Below are 19,686 nucleotides of genomic sequence, written 5' to 3' on the forward strand. Positions count from 1 at the left end.
GACTGGTGACCAATTCTTTGGTCCAGGGTGAGGTTAGCCAAGGTATATGGGAGCATTCTGCCCAGTTCACCAAGACATCATATCCAAACCTGGGCCAGGGGCTTTCACCCTGAGGGGTTTCCATCTGGCAGGATGCAAGTGAGGGAGGGGAACTAGGTGCTGTAGGAGCAGGAGCAGCCACGTGACACCTAAGGTGGGCTCTGACATGGTGGGACTGCTCACCAATCTCACCACCTGAACCCAGCCCCTCAGGCTGTTGGCTGCTGCCTCCTGGTCCCCAGCAGAGCCCAACAGGCAGGAAGAGCAGCCTGCCTTCCAGAATTGGGATACGTGCACAGGAGAAATGTGGAAGAGATTTATTACCAAGCTATAAGTTAAAAGATGGCAGGGAGAGGGGAGCCAAGCAGTCACGTTTTGGGCATCTGTCCTTTCTCTCTCTCCTCCTGGGCCTGGATTCTGAGTTCCTCATCCAGGCGCTCCTTTGCACGGACAACCTGGTGGGAGGTGAAAGATCAGGGCTTGGCAGAGCCTCTGCCTTTTGCCCTTTACCTACAGACAGGACTCTTCACTTCCTGGCACAGGACACCTTTCTGGAGGGCAGCCCTTCTCCAAAGGATCCCTGGAAGCTGAGCTTCTGCACTGCTGCAGTCCAGTACTGGTCTGCACATACCACCAGTGGCTGTTCCTGTGCCTTCAAGGTCTGAGCTGCTAGGAGGGCCACCGTCTCTTCAGCTGGGCCCCACAGAATGGGGAAGCCAGAGGAGTGGCAGTTTGGGGGGTCCTCTCTGAGACTGGGGCACCAGGAAAAGGCTTGGCATACTTCTCTGCCTGCCAAGCCCCTAACTGCCAGCTGCCCTGCCTGAAAATGAGGGGCCCCAAGTGAGGAGAGGTCTGTGGCTTACCCTCCTTGAAGAATCAAAGAGCACTTACCTTAGACTGTAGGTAGAAGGAGCCACCCACGGATTTATCATTCACCTTAAACAGGTGTTCGTAGTTCTGCAGGGGAGAGAAGACAGAGAGTAGGTTGCAATCTCTGAATGAGACACCAGGGGAAGCTGATGATAAGGGAAGCTGAAGGGTTTGACCTTTAAACCCTATATGCTACCCTGTGCAACCCAGGAGGCTGCTATGACCATAAAGGTGCAGAGACAGGACAGATGCCCACAGAGTGACAGCTTGGCTGCTACCACCAACAGCTCTGCCTCTGCAACTGCCCTGGGGCCTAAAACTTAATAAGCAACAGTGGCTTCCTCAGTGGGAGTCCCAGGTGGCTGCAGTCAGAGCCACTGCACTTACCCACTTCTTCTAAGCCTCCCCAACCCTCAACTTCTAGAAGTCAGTCTGATGGCCTTACCTTCTGGACCTCCTCGGGGCTCAGCTTGGAGACGTTGAGAATCTGCTGGGCCTCCTGAAGGCTGAGGCCAGAGAGGTTGGATGCAGCTGCAGACTGGTGCCCAGCTCGTCCTCGGGCATCAGCTGCTGCCCGGCTGGCTGTGTGGACACGTGGGTGATCGCTCAGCCCTCCATGGCCCAGAGCTCCCCCTGGGCCTTCCAGTTGGGTGACTCACCCCTGCCAGGTGGCACAGAGGAGACACACAGGAACAGAAGTGGCCAGGAATAGCTTTTCTCCAGGACTGGTTTCTTTTGGAGGAGGGGGCAGGAAAGTGAGGGCTGACATACCTCACAAGAGGACGAGGGCAGGGTCTAACCATTGAGCCTGGGTTATGGTTCCCTACCTAGGGGACCTAGTCCTCTTCTCCTCCTACCCCTTGTCCCAGGGGCACAGCAAATTGGGGAGCTTTGGGATAAGGGGATCAGGCAGAGTGAAGCTGTGGGCAAAGGAGGAGCAATAGTTCTGCCGGGACCTGGCTGCACAACCAGTACCCAGACCACCAAAGCAGGCTGCCTCTGGTGACCCCAAAATCAGGAGCCAGTAAACTTTTTCCTTACAGGGTGAGATAGTAAATATTTTAAATTTGGATAATTCATTTGCAGTGGAATTACTCAGTTCTCCCTGAGAGCAGCCAGAGGATGTGGTTGTGTTCCAGGAAAACATATTTACAAAAACAGATGGCCAAGTGGGTCAGTTTGCCAACTCCTGACCTGAGTACTCATGCTCACTGGACATAAATCTCTCTCTCAAAGGGGAGGGTCCTAAAGTCTGGTGTTACCCACTAGCACAGGAAAGAGTCCCAAGCCACCCAAGCTACAGAACCCTACCTCATGGAGGGATCCCTGCATTCATAACCAGGCTGAGCTACCAGGGAAGATGTGACCTGGGCAGGAGCTCTCAGCCCAGGACGGGAGAGGGGCCCATGCTTACCGGCAAACTCCTGCCGCAGGGCCCGAGCAAAGGCTCTGCCTACCACCTGCACACCCATCACGATGATCTGGGCCAGGTACTTGGCCTGTGGGCAGAGCAGGCACCTGGTCAGCAGGCTGCGTTCTCGGGACCTACAAAGGGGGGGACCCTGGAGATGGCTGCTGAGGAGCTGAGAGCATGATGTACAGAGCAGCAGCCACAGGCACCTTCTCCAAAGTGCCCTGATAAACAGCCTCTGCTTGGGGTGGCTTCAGATACTTACTGGAGTCTCCAGAGACAGACTGGTCCCCTTGACCTTCAGGAAAGGCAGAAAGAAACCAAAGCAACATGGCTACATGGGATGGAGGGCACTGACATTAGGAAGAAATACTGCGGCCTGGGATCCAGAACACAGGGACAGTCCCAGGCCTGCTACCAATTCACCCTCTACCCCAGGACTGACAATGACTCTTCCTGTGCTTCTCAGATTATCTGGCTCAACCTTCTTTTTACCAGTGTGGAAATTCAGGCCCACTCTAACTTTCCCAAGATCATCAAGTCCTATGACTTGGCTCATTCCATTCAATACAACAAAGTTACCAAGGGTCTACTTAGAATAGACACTCTTCACCTTCAGGAGCTAAACGCCCACTAGGAAGATAGTTAGACAGTCACAGGAAGGACCCTGTGATTAGCAAGAGTAAGGCTAGTTCCTTTGTTTAGCCACTCGTTCACCTACTCCTTCAAATGTTAGCTAGAGTCTATACTGCTCTCTGCTCAGCACACTGAGCCTGGTCCCTGTCTTGAACTGGTCACCCACTTATGTGGTCTGGCAGGGAAATCAACTGCAGCACAACAAGGTTTAAAGACCCCAAACTATGATTCAGTGTGCCACAGACAGACCTCATTAAGACATGACCAGAAGCTCAGTCAGTAGCAGGAACACTGAGGAATGAGAGAAGATCTGGGAGAAGATGGTGCTTCTTCTGGGCTAGGTTCTGAAGAGTAGGTAAAATCATGATGGGAATCTTAGGGCTTTGAGGCAGAGGGACAGGGTAGGGGGGTAAGGGACATCCTGGGAGCAGCCAGAGATAAGAACAGGAAGGCATATGACATGGGAAAATGTACAGACTGTACTGTGAAACAGAGATTACATAGGCAAAATGTATAAAAACTGGTCCCGTGTCCATGAAATGGTACAAACAGGGTTGCACAGAGGTCACAAGAGACTGCTCACCAGGGTTAACAGTGTCCACATGGTAGAATCAAGTGAGTTGTCCTTTCTTCTTTATAGTTTCCTAGACTTAGATTTCCCCTTGGTCAGCAAGTATTAATTAAGCTTGTGTGCCAGGCACTGTGCCAAATATGTTCTATTGTTTGTGTCATATAATACCAAGAACTCAAGGGGTTAGTGACCAAGGACATGCAGTTAGTACTTGGTGAAGGGAGAAGGAACTATACAACAAGGTAGAGGCTGCTGCCTCACACAAGATCCCAAGATGAGCCAGGGTGACTAAGCAAACCGACCCAGAAGCCAAAGAGGGGCAGGGGCTGTCAGATTCCGGTGGAATTCAGACTCCAGAAGTGACCTAGTTTGGCTTTCAAGGCCTTGCCCTTCCCTAACAGAAGGGATGTGATTATGGGTCATTAGGGGAACGAACAAACAGAATTTGGTTTGTATTTCACAAGTAGGTGGAAACTTCATAAGCTCCGGATTTCATACTAGAAAGTAAAGCCCAAAGAATATCCTCATGTGATCAAAGGTAGGGCTGCAGCCAGCTGTACTATAGGTGTAGGAGGAACAGCAGTGTGCTTGCTGACTGCATAATCTCAGCTGTCTTCTCTCCTAAAAGCCACAGGCCCTGAGGTGGAATGCTGGCCTCGCTTGACAGAACAATCACTAACTCCAGAGGATTCCCTGAGCCTGGAAAACCCCTCAGGTGACCTCAGCTCCCACCAAAAGCCTCCGACCCTCTGCTGCCAGAGTTTACTTTTCTGCTGAGACCAATGACCATTGCTAAATAATGCACATTAAGAATAGAGGCTGACAGAAGCTGATGAGATGGCTCCTCTTGGACAGCGCTCACTTGACATACTCAAGAATAGAGGCTGACAGATGGCTACAGCTCAGTGATAGAGTCCTTGGCTAGTATGTACAGACTCTGGGTTCAAGCTCCAGTACCCCAAAACAAAATCAAAACAAATAAAAACATTGAGGCTGTAACTGGGAAACTTCCCTAACCATGCCCTTCATTTTTTAAATCAAAGTGGTGCTGGGCGGGCATGGTGGCACATGCCTATAATCCCAGAGACTCAGGAGGCTAAGGCAAAGGGATTGCAAGTTCCAGGTCAACCCCAGCAACTTAGCAAGGCCCGAAGCAATTTATTGAGACTGTCTCAAAATATAAAATGAAAAGGGGCTGGGGATGCAGCTGAGTGGTTTTAACCAAGTGCTCCTTGGTTAAATCCACAGTACCAAAAATAAAAAATAAAAAAATAAACCAAAGTGACATGGTGGTCTGTCGTTCCACTGTTCAGAACGCTCTACTGCTGCAGGAAAGGCAGGACTGGCCTGCAAAACTTCAGCAGCTACCCTGGCTGGTGGAGGAGCTGGTTGGAGGGCAGATGGAAGCCACCAAAGTTCCTGTGGGGTTACCTCCTACACTCCACGGTGGAAGGAATGTGGTGTAGTGGTTACACAAGGCTTTGGGATTGCCTGTGGACAAATCTTAGCTGTGTGGCCCTGGAAAAGATCTCAACCTTCTGAACCTATTTCCTCACCTGTAAAATGAGGACTATGATAGGGCTGTCACAGACATTATATAATGCCTATAATGGGTATGGCACGGAGCTTAATGACACAGTAGGTGATTAGTGTTGCTTTTTATTTACTACTGCTGTTTCACAAAACTTGGCAATAGCTAGGCAATATGGAATAACAAAGCTTATAATAAAGCAGTTCATTTGACTCCCCAGGGAGCCAGGAAGCAGTTAGGGAGATACTAACCCAGGCTGGAAACCTAACTTTGCTTCTCACTAGCTTGGTGTCCCTGGGCAAGTTATTGAACTTCTTTGGACCTGTAGTTTCTTGTCTGTAAAATGAAGAATCATAAAGGAGAGGAGAGCCATAAAGCCATACTGGAATGCATGTAAAACCACAGTGGCAGGCTGGAGCAGGAGCTCAACAGCTGGCTTTGCTTCTGGACCAGACCCAGGTTGGTGTTAGGGGTCTGGCAATCAGGTAGTGCTGCCAAGACTCTAATCCATCTATTCCAAACCAAACGTTCCCTGAGCACTAGCTATGGGTCAGGTCATACAGCTGAGGATTCATGGGGTGGCAGGGGAGGTGGTTGGTGGGCAGAGCTCTGGAAGCTACAGTCACTGTAGGTGAGGCAAAGAACCACTGGATGAGGCCCCTCCTGGAAAAACTTAAAACAACCCATAATACACTGACTGTCACTTGGGCCTCAAAGTCCCTGCGAAGACCAAACACCCCATGTAGCAATCAACTTCAGGTCAAGCAGTAGGCAGAGAGCAGAGGTCAGACCCACTGGACTCCATCCTGGGACCCACAGTGGGCAGCACATAGGCTTTTTCTTCTGTAAAGCAACACAGCACAATACAGGACCACGACCCTAAAGTTAGGACAAAGTACCACAGGAAATATTAAGGAGGCACTCAGAAATGAAGATTATCTCACGAAAAGTACATCAAGAAAGGATCTCAGCTTTCTAACAAATGTGCTACATTCCTTTAAGGCACAGCTGCAGGCCCTCATGTTGGTAAGCAGACTGCCACTGAGACTCACCCCCTTCTCAAAGACATGCTGAGCTAGCAAGGGGGCTCTGGTCACCCAGCACCCCTACAAACAGCTGCTGGCATCACAGCTAGACAGGAGAAAGGCCAGGACCACAGGAGCCCAGGAAGAGGCCAGCATGGCAGTGCCCAATTTGTATCTGAATGACTGTGGCTACCCAGAAATGATACTTAACCATGCCACCTCAGCTCTGCTTCGGACAAAGCTGGAGTCTCGCATTCTAAGCCCCCAGAGGTTTCCAAATGCCTCCTAACCCCTGAGCTGGGGAAGATCTCTGGCCATCCCCCAGCATACACTCGGTTCTCCACTGCTGCCTTCAGATTCAGTCTGCGTCTTCACTTGGCACCCACATCTCTCCATCTGGCCTCAACTTACTTCTCCGCTTTATTCTCCCTCCACATCTCCCCATAATGCAGATGCACCCTCTACTCCTGGATCAGTTCCCACACTTTTCTCCTCCACACGTGCTCCGAATTCCTCCACTTTGAATAAATTCCCTCCTGACACTGTCAAAACCCCAAAACCTTCGGGATTCGCTCGACATCTTACAGCCCACCTCCCCGGTGAAACTTCCCCAGGCTGCTCCCATCATTCCCATCCACAGCATTTTCCTTTCCTACATATACACTGTCATGGTCCCTCAAGTCACCGGCTGGCGGATACCAACTTCGCGACTTCCAGGCACCGAGCTCAGGAACCTGCCTTTTCAAAGTTCCCCGGGAGGCCTCCTCGGGACAGGTGTGCGCATGCTCCCTCCGGTGGCCCGCGGGGGCTCGCTCGCACCGGGCTGAGCTGGCGGCGACCGCACGGACGGCGCGTGCGTCGGCCAGGTGCGCGCTGCCCTCTGCCTGGCGGCGTCTCCCAGCTGCCGCCCCCGCCCCTGCTTCCCGCCGCGCGCGCGCCCCTCTGCACGGCCGGAGCCCGCCCTCCCTGTCCGGGCGACGCGTCCCGGACCTCACCATGGCGGCCACTCTGCCTCGGGGGCGCGAACTCCCGCTTCCTGGCCCCGCCGCGCCGGCTCAAGGGCGGCCGGCGGGTCAGAGGTTAAGGGAGCCAGCAGAGCGCGTGCGCGAGGCCGCGCTGGGCATGCGCGTTGCCTTGGCTCAGGGGGCGGAGCGCCCGTTGACGTACAGGGGGCGGCGCCTTCCTCGGGCTCTGGGGGCAACCAGGAGGGCGATGGATGGTCCCAGCGCCTCAGCGACCCTCCACCTGGAGCGTCAAGAGCAATCAAATGCTGCGCATGCGCCAAATTCGGGACTTTCTTCCCTTAATTTTGCCAGAAATGTTTACAACGAAAACATCATGTGAAATAAACGAACATAACATGACGTAGGATGCCAAATTCTCGGGAATATTTAAGAAAACTGGGAACTTCAAAATAGATTTCAATCCAGATTCCTTCTGTTTGGTAATCTGCAAGACTGATTTCCTCCTCCAAATCTGTGTTCAAATGCCACCTTCTCAATGAAGCCCATCCTGAGCCTCCACTATATCATGCCTTACATTCTCTCTATTGAGATGTAATTCACACACCATACACCTTACACTTAAAAAAGAAAAAAAATAGATATTTTAGTTGTAGATGGACACAATACCTTTATTTTCTTTATATTCATTTTTATGTGGTGCTGAGCCCAGCGCCTCACGCATACCAGGAAAGCACCACTGAACCACAACCCCAGCCCACCTTACACTTTTAAAGTGCACAGTTCAGTCTCTTAGGATATTCACAGAGCTGTGCAACAACCACCACCATCTAGTTTCAAGCCCACCAGCAGTTGTTCTCCGCAAGCCTTGATAACCATTCATCTGCCTTGTCCCTATGGATTTGTTCCTTCTGGACATTCCATAGAAATGGAATCAATACTACACGTGGCCTTTGTGACTGGCTTACTGGTTATTCTTTTGTTTTGTTTTCTTTGTACTGGGGATTGAACTCAAAGGCACTTTACCACTGAGCCATATCCCCAGCCCTTTTTATCTTTTATTTTTAGAATTTTATTTATTTATATGTGGTGCTGAGAATTGAACCCAGTGCGTCAGGCAAGCACTGTACCACTGAGCCACAACCCCAGCCCTATCTTTTTATTTTTGATACAAGGTCTGGCTAAGTTGCTTAGGACAACTAAGGACAGCTAAATTGCTGAGGCTGGTCTTGAACTTGGTGATCCTCCTGCCTCAGCCTCGAGTCACTGACATTACATTACCATGCTTATTCCTCCATTTTTGATCACCTCTGTTTTTTCTCTGAGGCTCTTATCATCCTGTACCTTATCATATAACTCCTGTACTTTTATGCTTATTGCTTATAGTCTGGTCCCTCCCACTAGAGGGAAAATTCCCAATGGTCAAGCTGTGTATCTCTTCTCTCCACTTGGAAAGCTGTCTGGCATGTGGCAGGTGCTCACAAGCGTTTGTTGAATAGACGAAAGTCAGGCTGCCCACACTGTGCTCTGGCACTGCCCTTCCTTTCCTCAGACTCTCAGAATTTCTTCTTCCCTCAACAGCCCTGCTGTCCTTCCTTTTGTTAGAGTTGTTCTTGTAGCTTTCTCTGTGGCATGCTCCTTCAGGTGTCAACTTAAATGGGAGTCACCTTCCCAGACCTCTGAATACCCTATCTGCCCCTGCATTCAAATCACTTCCTTTTTCATAGTTTATCTTCTCTATGGCTCTCTCTGCACTGCTCTCCTGCACGGTCTGCTTCCCTTGTACAACAAAGCTATAGTAAGCTTAAGTTGAAAGCCCCCAACTCAGCTTGGTTCTCCAGTTCAATACCTACCATCCAGAGTACTGCTTGGCACCTGAGTGAACTCCATGAATGAACTCCCAGCAGCCTTCAGCTAAAAGGCCTTAAGAACAGAGTGAGCTGGGACGAGGGTGAGCCCAGGATCTAGCACTGTCACTCATATTCCAGTCCCCTTCCCCTTTCCAGCTAGCCCAGAGACCAGAGTAGCACAAGAAGTGGACAGCTTAAAAAGTTTAATTGCTGAAGACATCTAAGCATGTGCAGGCCCGTCCTTGCAGGGTTCCCACTACCCTAATTGGGCCATCAGTCTGGTGAGGCCCCTTCTCCTGGTTGCAAGCCTGGGAAGCAGGGCAACTGGTCCCAGGCCCCTGAGGCTGGAGCTGCTCCAAACATCTTGGTGGGGGGCCAGCCCCCGTACCCTTAACAGGAACTAGGACAGCAGGCAAGATGGGTTGGCATATAGTATTTGAAGGTGCTGGATAAGACCAGCCCAGGCTGGGACCAGCCCACTTTAGCAGAAAGAATAGGGGATACAGGGAGCCCAGGGCCTGCCTAGGGACATGGTACTGACCCCAACCCCATGCTCTTTGGTTCCACATGCTAGCAGGCAGTTGAGGACAAGCAGCTGGTCCCAAAGAAAGCTGAGGTGCACACAATCCCTGGAAGTTGCAGTGAGCCCAGCAACCATGGAAGTGCTCAAGGCCTGCAGTAAGCCAAGGCTTCTGGGATGGATGGTGCCAGGGCCAGAGAGATCTTCCAGGTTGAAGAGATGTGAGGTGTGCAGGGGCACCATGTGGTTCTAGGAGGTGGCAGCAGCAGCAGCTGAGACCAGAGGTGAACAGGCTAGTCCTGGGATGATGAACCAAGAAGTAGGAGGAAGTTAAGAAGGCCTGGGAAGGGAAGGTATGCGTGCTGCTGTGTGCGTGGGAGGGGTGGTATGGCTGGTCCCACTTGCCACTCACTCACCCACTCGTCCTCATCCACCCCTTCGAAAGAGTCCTGGGGTAGCGGGTCCTCCCGGTTCCCTAGCTTTGCCACCATGGCACTCAGCAGCTGCAAGAATGGATCAGAGAAGCGTTGAAAGGAATAGGCCTTCCAGACCTCAAGAACATCAGACCCCGTGGTTTTAACCCTGACAGTGTTGTGAAAAGAGCCATTTTAATTAGAGTCCTGGCAAAGTTGATGGATATTTTTAAAGTATTTTTTTAGTTGTCAATGGACCTTTATTTATTTATTTGTATGTGGTGCTGAGAATCAAACCCAGTGCCTCACACATGCTAGGCAAGTGCTCCACCACAACCCCACAACTCCAGGTTGAGCCACAACCCCAGCCCAATTGATGGGTTTTCACTGAAGAAGATACAAAGACAAGAGGTGGGGAGTCAGAGACAGAGACAATGGCATGTGGCACTTGATACAAGTGCAGCTGTCTCGGCAAATAGGCTAAAAGGCTCAACATACACCAGGTCCCAAATGGACTTGGCTCTCCAACCTCCAGCTTTAGCTGGACTAGGCCTGGTGGGGGTTAGTGGGGGCTCTCCCTTCCTTCCCTGGCTTCCTGTGCCTGGGAGCAGCAGGAGGTCAGCAGCAGGAAGGTCTCCCCACCTGACACAGAGACGGGTGTGATGCAACTCCCATCTGGGTCAGGACCAGAGATCTGAAGAACAACTAAATGAAGGACAAGCACAGCTAGGACCCCTGTCCACTCTGCATAGCCAGCCCTCTCCCCTGCCTACCTCTTCCTTCTTTTGTTGATCTGACTTCTCTTCCAGGTACTGTGCTGAGGCTGGGGCCCGCCGGGCAGAGGCTTCACGCGGGGCTTGGCTTACTGGGATGGGGTAAGGACAGGTATGAGAGTCCCCTGTGTGGGGGCTGCTTGATGCCAGCCCCTAGAGGATAACTTGACAGACACCCAAGAGGTGGCATAAACAGCCAGTGAGGTTTCTATTCAGGAGGCCTGCTTATGTACCAGGGACCAGGTTGTGTGTGTGTGTGTGTTGGGGGTAGGATCTGAGATGAAAACATAGGTCCTACCCTCCAAGAGCTTGGAGATGATCTTAAGACATGGTCACTCCATCCCTGAGAGAGCTGGAGGTCTTTGTGTGCCCTCAGTGATGAAAGATTGCACTTGGACCTCTGCCCCCTTCTCTAGGCCCTGCCCAGACTCCCGTCCTTCCTCCCCCAAACCCTAGTTACTCCACCTGGGGTCATGCCAGGGGGCTGCAGGCTGAGTAGTCGGTGCTGTCCATTAACACCTCCTAGCCAGGCCTCAGCACTGAGCACTGGCTCCCAGCTCACAGCAGTGTCTGGAAACACATCATCCTGGAAGAACTCTTTCTACAGGGGAGGAAGGGACGGTCTTGAGACATTGACCAAGATCTAGGGTACATCAGTATCAAGATCTGCGACCCTCACCCGCCATGCTGGGGCATCCATAAGTTCTAAAATTGCAGCAAAATAAGGCAAGTATCCCCAAAGAGCAGAGAGCAGGAAGGTTTGGAAGCAGAGCCAGATAGGAACTGAAGTGCCTGGCCAGCCCTGGGAAGAGGGGGTTGGGTGCTGGAATCCTTGGATCCAACCTCACCCTGACTCGGGGTAGCCGGAAAGCAACAGGCTCCAGGGAGTTTTGGCGCAGCCGTAGGCATCGGGCAAACTCCACTTCCCGCACATCACACTCAGTCTTGGGTAGGAGGATGAAACCCTGGGGGAAAGAAGTAGAAGCTAGAGCCAAGAGCTCCTGGCTGGGCACCCAGGATGGCAACATTCCTTGTGTAGGACGACAGCCTCCCCCTGGACAGTGGTGTGCTAGTAATGTGAACAAGTGACCCTCTGGAGGCTGGCCTGTTTCTAGAGTGCAAACTCCTACCATGGCCCCTCTCAAGCTGCCAACTTGACTTGCTAAGTGCAGGGTTGAGAAGAGACAAACAGTGGCACATCATCATGGCACACTTCCACTCTCCCGGATACAATCAATGGCACAAATAATAGATCTAGTATCATAATTAGGAAGTGATTAGGATATTTATTCCCCTCTCCTTGGTGGTACTGGGGATTCCACCCAAGGCTTCAAGCATGCTAGGCAAAAGTTCTATTAAAACTAAACCTCCCTTGGGTTGGGGAGATAGCTCAGCTGGTAGAGTGCTTGCCTTGCAAGCACAAGGCCCTGAGTTTGATCCCCAGTACCACAAAAAAAACAATAACAACAAAAAAAACTACACCCCCAGCCCTTTGTTCATTTTGAGATGGGGTCTTACTAAGTTCTTCAGGTTGGCTCTAACTTGGAATCCTCCTGATTCAGCCCCCTGAGTCACTGGGATTACAGGCATGTGCCACAGCATCTGGCTATTCTTTTGGTTTTTAATATATTTATTTGTAGATTCATATTGCAGGTTCATATAATTTAGCCTTAAAATAGTTTAACTTTTAATAATGCCTTAGTATATATAACAACCAGCTGTCAAAATTCCTAGATATTTCACAACCAGCTCTGACCTCACAGGCTCCTTAAATTCCCCACATGGCCACCAGGGGGCGGGGAAGCCCCAAGATCCCATCTGGGGACAGGAGGATTAGGCACTAGGGTGGCCTTACCTTGTGTGGGTCAGGAGATGTGAAGCTGTTGCACTCCAGGAAGAAAGGGGCCTCAGAGAGCAGCTCATACAGGAACACACGGGTGTCGCCCTGGGGGACGGAGGGTAGATGGGGCAGGTGACAAGTGGCTAAGTACACCACCCCTTCCCCACACCCTGCCTGGCCATTCCAGCCCACCTTGCCAGTGAGGAGCACCAGGCTGGTGTCAGGATCATAGATGGGTAGGAGGGTCGAGGGAGCTACGTCGAGACCCAGCACAGCTGAGGGGCCACCTGCCAGGGCATCAGCCATATACAACAGAAGCTGGCGCTCACTTTGGCTGCAAGAAGGGGCAGAAGCAGGTCCTTAGGGCTGGAGAGGCTTAGGCAAGGCAAAGACTTCCACAGAGACCCTGATTCTGGGCTGGGGAGTCCAGGCACCAGTAGGCAATGTGAGAGCTGAGTCCAGTCCAGAACTTGCCTGGCCAGAGCAGCAGTATCCCAACTGGCCACTCTGCCTCCACCCTCATCCCCAGCTATGCCACTGACCCTCTTCAGCACAGTGCTGACACCAGCACCTGTCGCAGGCCACTGCAGCTTCTGAGGTCCAGACTTCTCCCGATATTCTGCTTCTCCCTATTCTAGGCAGCTTCCTGGCCTTTCCCCAGAGCACAAATGTTCTCTTCCAGATCTTGGTCAGCAGCACCAGCTCAAATGATACCTCCTTTGGGAGACCCTTCCTGATCCTTCCTCCAAGGCACAGATGCCTTGTGCCTGTAACTGACCGCACCTCATCAGGTGGGCTCCTAGGCCTAGCTCTCACCTCCTGGTTCCCCTGGTGACTCATTTTCCCTCACCAGCCTTCCCTTTCACCCACCCACCCACCCATCCATCCATCTACTTGTCTGTTCATCTATCCACCCACCTGTCCACCCAAACGTCTACTCCCACCCACCCAACCATCCAGTAAGTGAGGGCCAGGAACAATTTTTGCAGGCCTGATGGGTGTCTGTTACTTTGGGGAAAGGAGACTCAGGTGCCTGAAGCCTAGGGATGGTGGTCCCTAAGTCCTTACCTGTTAAAGCCAGATACCAACAGACAGCAACCATCACACACCCAAACAACGCGAGCTCCGCGGCCACCCTCAGGTCCTGGACCTTCCTGTTGAGATATAGCATATGAAGTACAACCAGCGTCCCCCACACCAGGTCTAAAGGCCATGCATGCTTGCTTACCTGCAGGGGCTCAGGGCCACTCCGGGGCTCATAAACCCGCACATGCCCATCCTTGCAGACAGTGGCCAGCTGCTGACCATCAGGACTCCAGGCCAAGCCAAAAATCTGGGGACAGGCAGCATCATGAGAGGCAGCCTCATGACTCATGGCTAGGCCCCACTTCCTGCAGTTGTCCTACCTGGTCCTGATGGCCTTGCAGCCTCAGCCGCTCAGCCCTCGCCTGAAGGTCCCAGATGCGAATGGTGAGGTCATAGGAAGAGGAGGCCAGAACATCTGCCGCCAATGGGTGGAAGCGCAAAGAGTAGATCTTTTCTGTGTGACCTGGGGAAGGGGTTCCAGGTGAGGATGAGTTCCTTGGAAGCCAGTGCCCTGCCCAGTCCCACCCAGGCCCGCCTGACCTGTGAGCACAGCCTCAGGTGTAGTGAGCATGTCCTTCAGGCCCCCTGGGGGCACTCTCCACAGTCTGATTCGGGCATCCTCCCCGGCTATAGAGAAAGAAGCAGCTCCTCACTGCTGGGCCTAAGATCCCTGGCTTCCCAGAACACTCAGGACCCAGGACCCAGTACCCTCCCTCAAGTCCAGGCACCCAGCCTCCTTACCCACAGCGAGGCGGTGGGGATCGAAAGGGTCCCAAGCCAGATCGGTTACAGCTGCCCCATTCTGCAGCGTGGGCAGTGCTGTGTCAGGTAGGCGGCCAGGCTTCCGCAGCTATGGGAGGTGCCCCACCCCATCAGAACCAGGCAGGAGAGCCAGTCCCAGGTGCTGCAGGGCAACAGCATGCCTGGGTTCCCACCCTCTGCAGCAGACACTCCCACTTCTTGGTGACCCAAGCTCTCTGCCTTAACCACCCCATGCTCTGAGCCCCAGGTGCCAAGTGTGAGGCCCCCAAAAGTGAAGAGCAGCAGTGCAGGGTGGTAGAAAGAGTTCAGGCCTGGGGCTTAGGTGGCCTGGGTTCAAACCCAGCTCCACTTACGCTGTTGTGTGACCTGGACAGATCACTAAACCTCTCTGTACCTCTTCACCCCCATCTGTAAAATGGGAACAAGAATGGCACATACTGCTTGGGGCAGTTGGGAAGACTAAGGGACATGCTGGCAGGAGTCTGATACATGGTCTGCACTCAGTGAGTTGAGTGGCTAATGCCCTTAGCATACTTGCCATCTGCAGGGACCTGAGGAGCAGCCCTGGTGGGGCGGAATCCCTCACCTCGAGCACGGCCACCTGTCCACCGCTGCTGAGCAGGGGCACAGCCACATGCAGCTGGTTGGCGCAGAAGCCATCGCTCTCACCAGGCGTGGTGAGGCTGAGTCCCTTGAGGTTGGTGATGTGGCTGTCTCGGTGCAAGACGCTACCCTGAGTGTGGCGGAACTTGGAACTGGGTCCTGGCAGGTGGCAGGGACACAGAGCCATGTGTAAGGATGCCACCCATCCACCCTGTCTGTGAACCCTGCACCTTGGGTCTTGGCCACTTGCCGCCTTCATCATGGGAAGGTGCCTGGCATGTGCCCAGGTCAGGCCTCTACGGAGGCAGCATACACAGCTTGGCTGAGAAGCTGGCCCTTGCTCCTCTGCAGTCAAAGGGATCTCAGCAGAACCGCAGGGCTCCAGGCCACCCTCTAGTTTTACAGATGACACTCAGCAGCCTTACTCTGGCCCACATGACAACTGATTCTACTAGGAGCTGCAAGTCTGGGTGCCATACATAAGGCCTCACTTCAGAGTTGGAGGATAGAGGAGAACGGGTGGGGATAGAGTAGACAGGGTCAGTGCCCTGATGCGCTTACCCAGCAGGCTCTGCAGTGATCTCTGACTGGGGCTGGTCCCAATGCCACTGGTGCTAGAGAGTGAGGGCCCCAGGCTGGAGGGCGTGGAGGGCGAAGTCAGCGAGCTGGGAGGAGAGGAGAAGCCCTCCTGGGGAGAAGGACCCAGATCAGCTAGCAGGTCCCTGGGCACGATAGCCAGAGATAGCAGGGACACCCAATTCCAGAGCCATGGCTCTGGGCCCCTCTGGGCTATGGAACACTGGGTTGGGTCTAAGCACTGCTGTGGGCATGGACCTGTGGCGGGGGGAGGACAGGTTGGGGTAACATGGATGAGGGAGGCAGGCCAAGCTTTAGGCTATGAGGACATGGGTGGCAGCTATTGGCTCCCAGATTTGTGGGGTGGAGGGAGAGTGCCAGTGAGTTAGAGTTGCCGGTACTTCAAGGAAAACCAGAAATCCAGTTTGTGTGAGAAGTCTCACTTCTTCAGTGTCTGCTCAAGTTTTACATTTATGCAGCAAGCATTCTTCCATCATCCTTCTCCATTTTTATTTTTTTCTGTTATCCTTGATAATCAGAAAGGACCATAAAGATCACCAGATTAAAGGTAGACATTACAGACCTAGTGCTGATTTCACCTGGGCACCCACTGCAGCTCCCTGTTGGCTGTGGGCTGGGAGCAGCCTGGTACTTACACTTGGGTCTGCATCAGCCCTGGGCGTCTCTGCAAACTGGGCTGTGTCAGGGGGCGCTTCCTTAGGGGCCACCAAGAGGGAAGTGAAGCTGGGGTGAGGCCGATGGGCTGGGTTGAGGCTGATCTTCTGCACCTGTGGAGAGGTTGGCATTTGAGTTAGTGACATGTACAGTGCCCAGCAAGTCAGGGCACAGCCAAACTGGGGGGGCCTTCCAGGGGCTCGTGGAGTCAGGCATGGCCCTACCTGCTGGTTGCTCCCAGCCCACCAGGTGTTGGGGTCAGAGGCAGGCACGCAGCCAGCAGTATCTGGGAACAGGTCCTCGTGGAATTCCACAGCCTGGTGGTGAACAGGCAGGCAGTCAGTGAGGCCCAAGTGTCCCAGGCCCCAGGCCCTTGCCCAGGGCCCTCCTCACCTTTCGGGGCACATGGTAGCTGATGGGTATGATGGCTGTATCGCTCAGCTGCAGGATGCGGAGCACCTCACAGCCCATGACAGCCAGCGCCCGACGGGGAACAAGAGCGGCACCCCGCAGCACACTCTCCAGGACACACTGGGTCACTGTCATGGACAACAAGGGAAGACAGTCAGGGAGGGAGGGGGGCGGGGGGTGGCAGGATGGGAAGAGATGAGCTCACCTGGACTCAGTGCTGGCTGCTGGAGGGTGACCTCGTAGCAGTACAGTTGACGCTCACCCTGAAAGAAGCCCAGCCTGAGTTCCCCTCACTGACCATACCTGGGCCTCACCCTTGTTGCTCCCCAGGGACCTGAGTCACAGACCCCTGGTGTCCATCCAGGAAACTGATGTATGCTTGTACCAAGCTAAGTCCTTGACAGACTGTCCCTCATTTGTTCTTTGTCACCTTCAGTGGTGACACTGGGGGTGTACATCAGCACTATGGGACATGGGCTGCATGCTGAGTGCCCTGTACTCAGCCCTCTTCTTCCTAAGGCAGTCACATCATCTTGGCAACCCAGGTGAACACGCACCTGGCAGGGGGTCCCTCAGGGCTGAGCTAGTATTCTAGTTCCTCCTCTATCAGGGGACCACAAGGAGGGCATAAGCCTAGGGACCAGACTTCATGGTAGACCCAGATGTGTCCTTCTCACTCACCTTTCCTGCCAGGACCAGGAGCCCAGAGTCTGAGTCCAGCAGGGGCATGAGAGACCTGGGGAGAGAGGGCCAATGGGCAGACAGATGGGTAAGGGGAGGGAGGAGGGCTGTGTACCTCATAACCCCAGACTGGGTACCTGGAAGGGTGCCATGGTAACCAGGAGCCTCTCAGCTGCTCTGGCTATGTCCAGCCTGGTCCCACAGGACCCTCCACTTCCTTTCCCTGTGCTGCCCACACGCCAAGCACAACCCACCCTATCCTATCCACCTGCTTCCCTGCCAGACTCGTGTTAGGCCTGGGCACCTCAAGTCCAACCTCTACTCTAGACTCTTCCAAAAAAGACCCCACATCTACTCTGTCCCCTCTCCCCTCAGTCAGTCTAGGCATCAGGCCAGCACTACCAGGGAGGGGGTGGGTGGTACATCCTCCTCCATGGCATCCTCAAGTACTGTGCCCAGGCCATGTGGACAGGATGCTCCTATGCCCTCTGCTCCTGAGGTGGAGGTCATGGCAGGACAGGGCAGCAGCTGGGGATGCAGAAGGTGGGCAGGAAGTCCCAGAACCCCCACCACTGTATGCCAGGCTCAGCCTCAGCCAAGGGCTTGTCATTGCTCCGGGGTCTACACCTCCCTTCCCTGGGCCCTGAGGAAGCCTTCTACAGCCACCAGGGTGAGGGCTGCCTTCTAGACCACAGCATTCAGGGAAGGAGCCCAGGAGAACCCTGAAAGGTGTCACCTTCTGTTTCTTGCTCTTGGCCTGTTTCCTGTCTCTGGGGACAGACACCCCAGTGGCAGTTGCCACTGTCCCTCACCCAGATGACAAGGGGCCCAACCTCCCTGTCCCCTGTCCACCTGTCTTCCTGTCTACCTCCCCTCCCTACCCTGCCAGGAGCCACAGTGGGCTGGGAAGCTGGGTGGGGCCTTGGGTGTCTCCACAGCTTCCTGGAGTGTCCTGAGCTGGCCACCCGTGAGTAACACAGACTCCTAATTACCTCAGGCCAACAGGGTGAGCCAGGTCAGCACTGCCCTTCGAGACCTGGTCTGACCACTGCCTGCTATGATGGTAGGGATGAGTGGGGACAGAAGTGGTGTGATCTGGGGCACCCGATGCTGAGGCTGGCACCAAAGTAGTAATGCTGGCATCAGTCCCCTTCAGTGGGTGCCACAGGACTTCATTCACTTGTTCATTCATGATCATTCATTCCCTTGACCAGCTGATCTACCCAGTCCTCACCCAGCCAGCATGTGAGACCAGAGATCTCACCCAGTCCTCGAAGAGCTCCACAGCCTGGTGCCAGAGGCAGACACAATTCCACAGCTACGTGTGATGAAGGAAAGGTCCTCTGAGGACATATGGCAGTGGGCAGGTCATTGGGAGAGGTGTTCCCTACAATTCCAGCGTGAGGGAAACGTCAAACACGTTACAGAGAGAGTTGTACGAACGCAGCTCGTAGGAAGGTCCCATGGTAGGTGGGTGTGTAGCCTTTCAAAGAATGAGAAAGGTGACATGCCTGGTAGCCTAGGCAGTGGGGGTAAGGGACTGAGGCTTGGGCTAATGTGGGCAGAGCTAGATGGAGCAGGCCTGGTGGCAGGAGGGAAGTTCTGCCTTGAGGGTGCAATGGTGACAAAAAGCTGATGGTGTGTTTTTAAGCAGTGGGAAACAGGACCCAGTTGGTGCTGTATGGGTCATGCTGCCTACTGCAGAGACAGGCCAGGAGAAGTGGGAACAAGTGAGACAGATGCACAGGCTGAGGGCAAACGAGCTGCCTGGGTGAGCCACGGTAGGAGGCCTGCGGGTACCACCATGGCCCTGATAGTCCCCTGTGCTCTCAACCACCCTCAGAAGAGGGCTGGCCCGCCTCTCACCCCTACCCCATCAGCCCCTGCCTACTGACTCAGGCACTCAGGATGCGGGGGCAGGAAGTCACAGCAGGCAGGGCTGGTCTCCCAACAGGTCAGGCCAGTCCTCCTCGCCTCAGGCAGAGCCAGCTGGGCAGCTCAGCCAGGCAGGAGCACCCTGCTATCTACAGCACAGCACAGGCAAGGATCTGGGGTCATGGCACCCAGAGCCATGGGTTAGCCAACAGCTGGCACAAGTCTGATCCCAGGCCCCATAAACAGAGCTAACTTGGGTCTGGGTCTGGAGTGCAGAAGGTAATCCCTGGCTTGGCAGAGAGCCAAAGGTGGTGAGCTGTAGTGTCATGGCCCCAAGGTCTGCCACCTCAAAGGGCTCTGACCCTGACCCAGGTCATAAAAGGTCAAGGGCCCACATCTGTCTCCACCCCAGTCCTAAAAGACAAGACAATAGTGGCACCAACTGGGGTTGTGCCCTAATAATGCCACAGCATTCCTGTGACAAGTTCATGGTGGAAGGACCAGGGTGCACTTAGAAGCAGCTCCTGGAATACACATCCAGTTTTCCCCTCCACTTACCTTCCCCTTCAGGCCTCC

General features: G+C 53.7%; 2 protein-coding genes and 1 long non-coding RNA gene across 9 annotated transcripts in view; 1 reads left to right on the top strand and 2 right to left on the bottom strand.

The window, feature by feature from the left end:
* Positions 1 to 341: 341 nt before the first annotated feature.
* On the bottom strand, positions 342 to 7,214 carry PAM16 (presequence translocase associated motor 16). Of its 4 annotated transcripts, XM_079121367.1 has the most exons (6): positions 7,079 to 7,096; positions 2,586 to 2,618; positions 2,324 to 2,408; positions 1,355 to 1,491; positions 931 to 996; positions 342 to 494 (listed from the first exon to the last, which is right to left on the bottom strand). In XM_079121367.1, exons 1-6 carry the CDS (start codon positions 7,079 to 7,081, stop codon positions 408 to 410), a joined length of 411 nt encoding a protein of 136 aa, XP_078977493.1. In that variant the 5' UTR covers positions 7,082 to 7,096; the 3' UTR covers positions 342 to 407. The 4 variants fall into 4 exon arrangements, with proteins under 4 accessions (XP_078977493.1, XP_078977494.1, XP_078977495.1 ...); XM_079121368.1 differs by lacking the exon at positions 2,586 to 2,618 and having other exon boundaries at positions 7,079 to 7,214; XM_079121369.1 differs by lacking the exon at positions 2,586 to 2,618 and having other exon boundaries at positions 7,074 to 7,192.
* Positions 7,215 to 8,481: 1,267 nt separating this feature from the next.
* The window catches only part of CORO7 (coronin 7), a 53,565-nt gene continuing 42,360 nt past the window's right edge, over positions 8,482 to 19,686 (bottom strand). Inside the window, exons 10-28 of one of the 4 annotated variants that reach the window (XM_079121346.1) lie at positions 17,236 to 17,290; positions 16,760 to 16,817; positions 16,537 to 16,682; positions 16,368 to 16,460; positions 16,125 to 16,256; positions 15,454 to 15,580; positions 14,876 to 15,051; positions 14,269 to 14,377; positions 14,068 to 14,154; positions 13,848 to 13,990; positions 13,670 to 13,774; positions 13,510 to 13,595; positions 12,634 to 12,775; positions 12,457 to 12,546; positions 11,450 to 11,566; positions 11,067 to 11,202; positions 10,602 to 10,693; positions 9,832 to 9,918; positions 8,875 to 9,714 (exon numbers count right to left, since the gene is read on the bottom strand). In XM_079121346.1, coding sequence (XP_078977472.1) covers positions 9,709 to 9,714; positions 9,832 to 9,918; positions 10,602 to 10,693; positions 11,067 to 11,202; positions 11,450 to 11,566; positions 12,457 to 12,546; positions 12,634 to 12,775; positions 13,510 to 13,595; positions 13,670 to 13,774; positions 13,848 to 13,990; positions 14,068 to 14,154; positions 14,269 to 14,377; positions 14,876 to 15,051; positions 15,454 to 15,580; positions 16,125 to 16,256; positions 16,368 to 16,460; positions 16,537 to 16,682; positions 16,760 to 16,817; positions 17,236 to 17,290 — 1,987 coding nt within the window. In that variant the 3' untranslated portion in view covers positions 8,875 to 9,708. Of the gene's footprint in view, positions 9,715 to 9,831; positions 9,919 to 10,601; positions 10,694 to 11,066; positions 11,203 to 11,449; positions 11,567 to 12,456; positions 12,547 to 12,633; positions 12,776 to 13,509; positions 13,596 to 13,669; positions 13,775 to 13,847; positions 13,991 to 14,067; positions 14,155 to 14,268; positions 14,378 to 14,875; positions 15,052 to 15,453; positions 15,581 to 16,124; positions 16,257 to 16,367; positions 16,461 to 16,536; positions 16,683 to 16,759; positions 16,818 to 17,235; positions 17,291 to 19,686 lie in introns of all 4 variants that reach the window. The other 3 variants (XM_079121347.1, XM_079121349.1, XM_079121348.1) reach the window with 3 other exon arrangements.
* Positions 9,926 to 19,686, top strand: part of LOC306649910 — a 144,390-nt gene continuing 134,629 nt past the window's right edge. Inside the window, exon 1 of the long non-coding RNA XR_013760738.1 lies at positions 9,926 to 10,106. This is a non-coding gene — a long non-coding RNA (uncharacterized lncRNA). The remainder of the gene's footprint in view (positions 10,107 to 19,686) is intronic.

This window comes from Sciurus vulgaris, assembly GCF_902686455.1.
Source record: "Sciurus vulgaris genome assembly, chromosome: 18".
In the NCBI taxonomy this organism is placed as follows: Eukaryota; Metazoa; Chordata; class Mammalia; order Rodentia; family Sciuridae; genus Sciurus; species Sciurus vulgaris.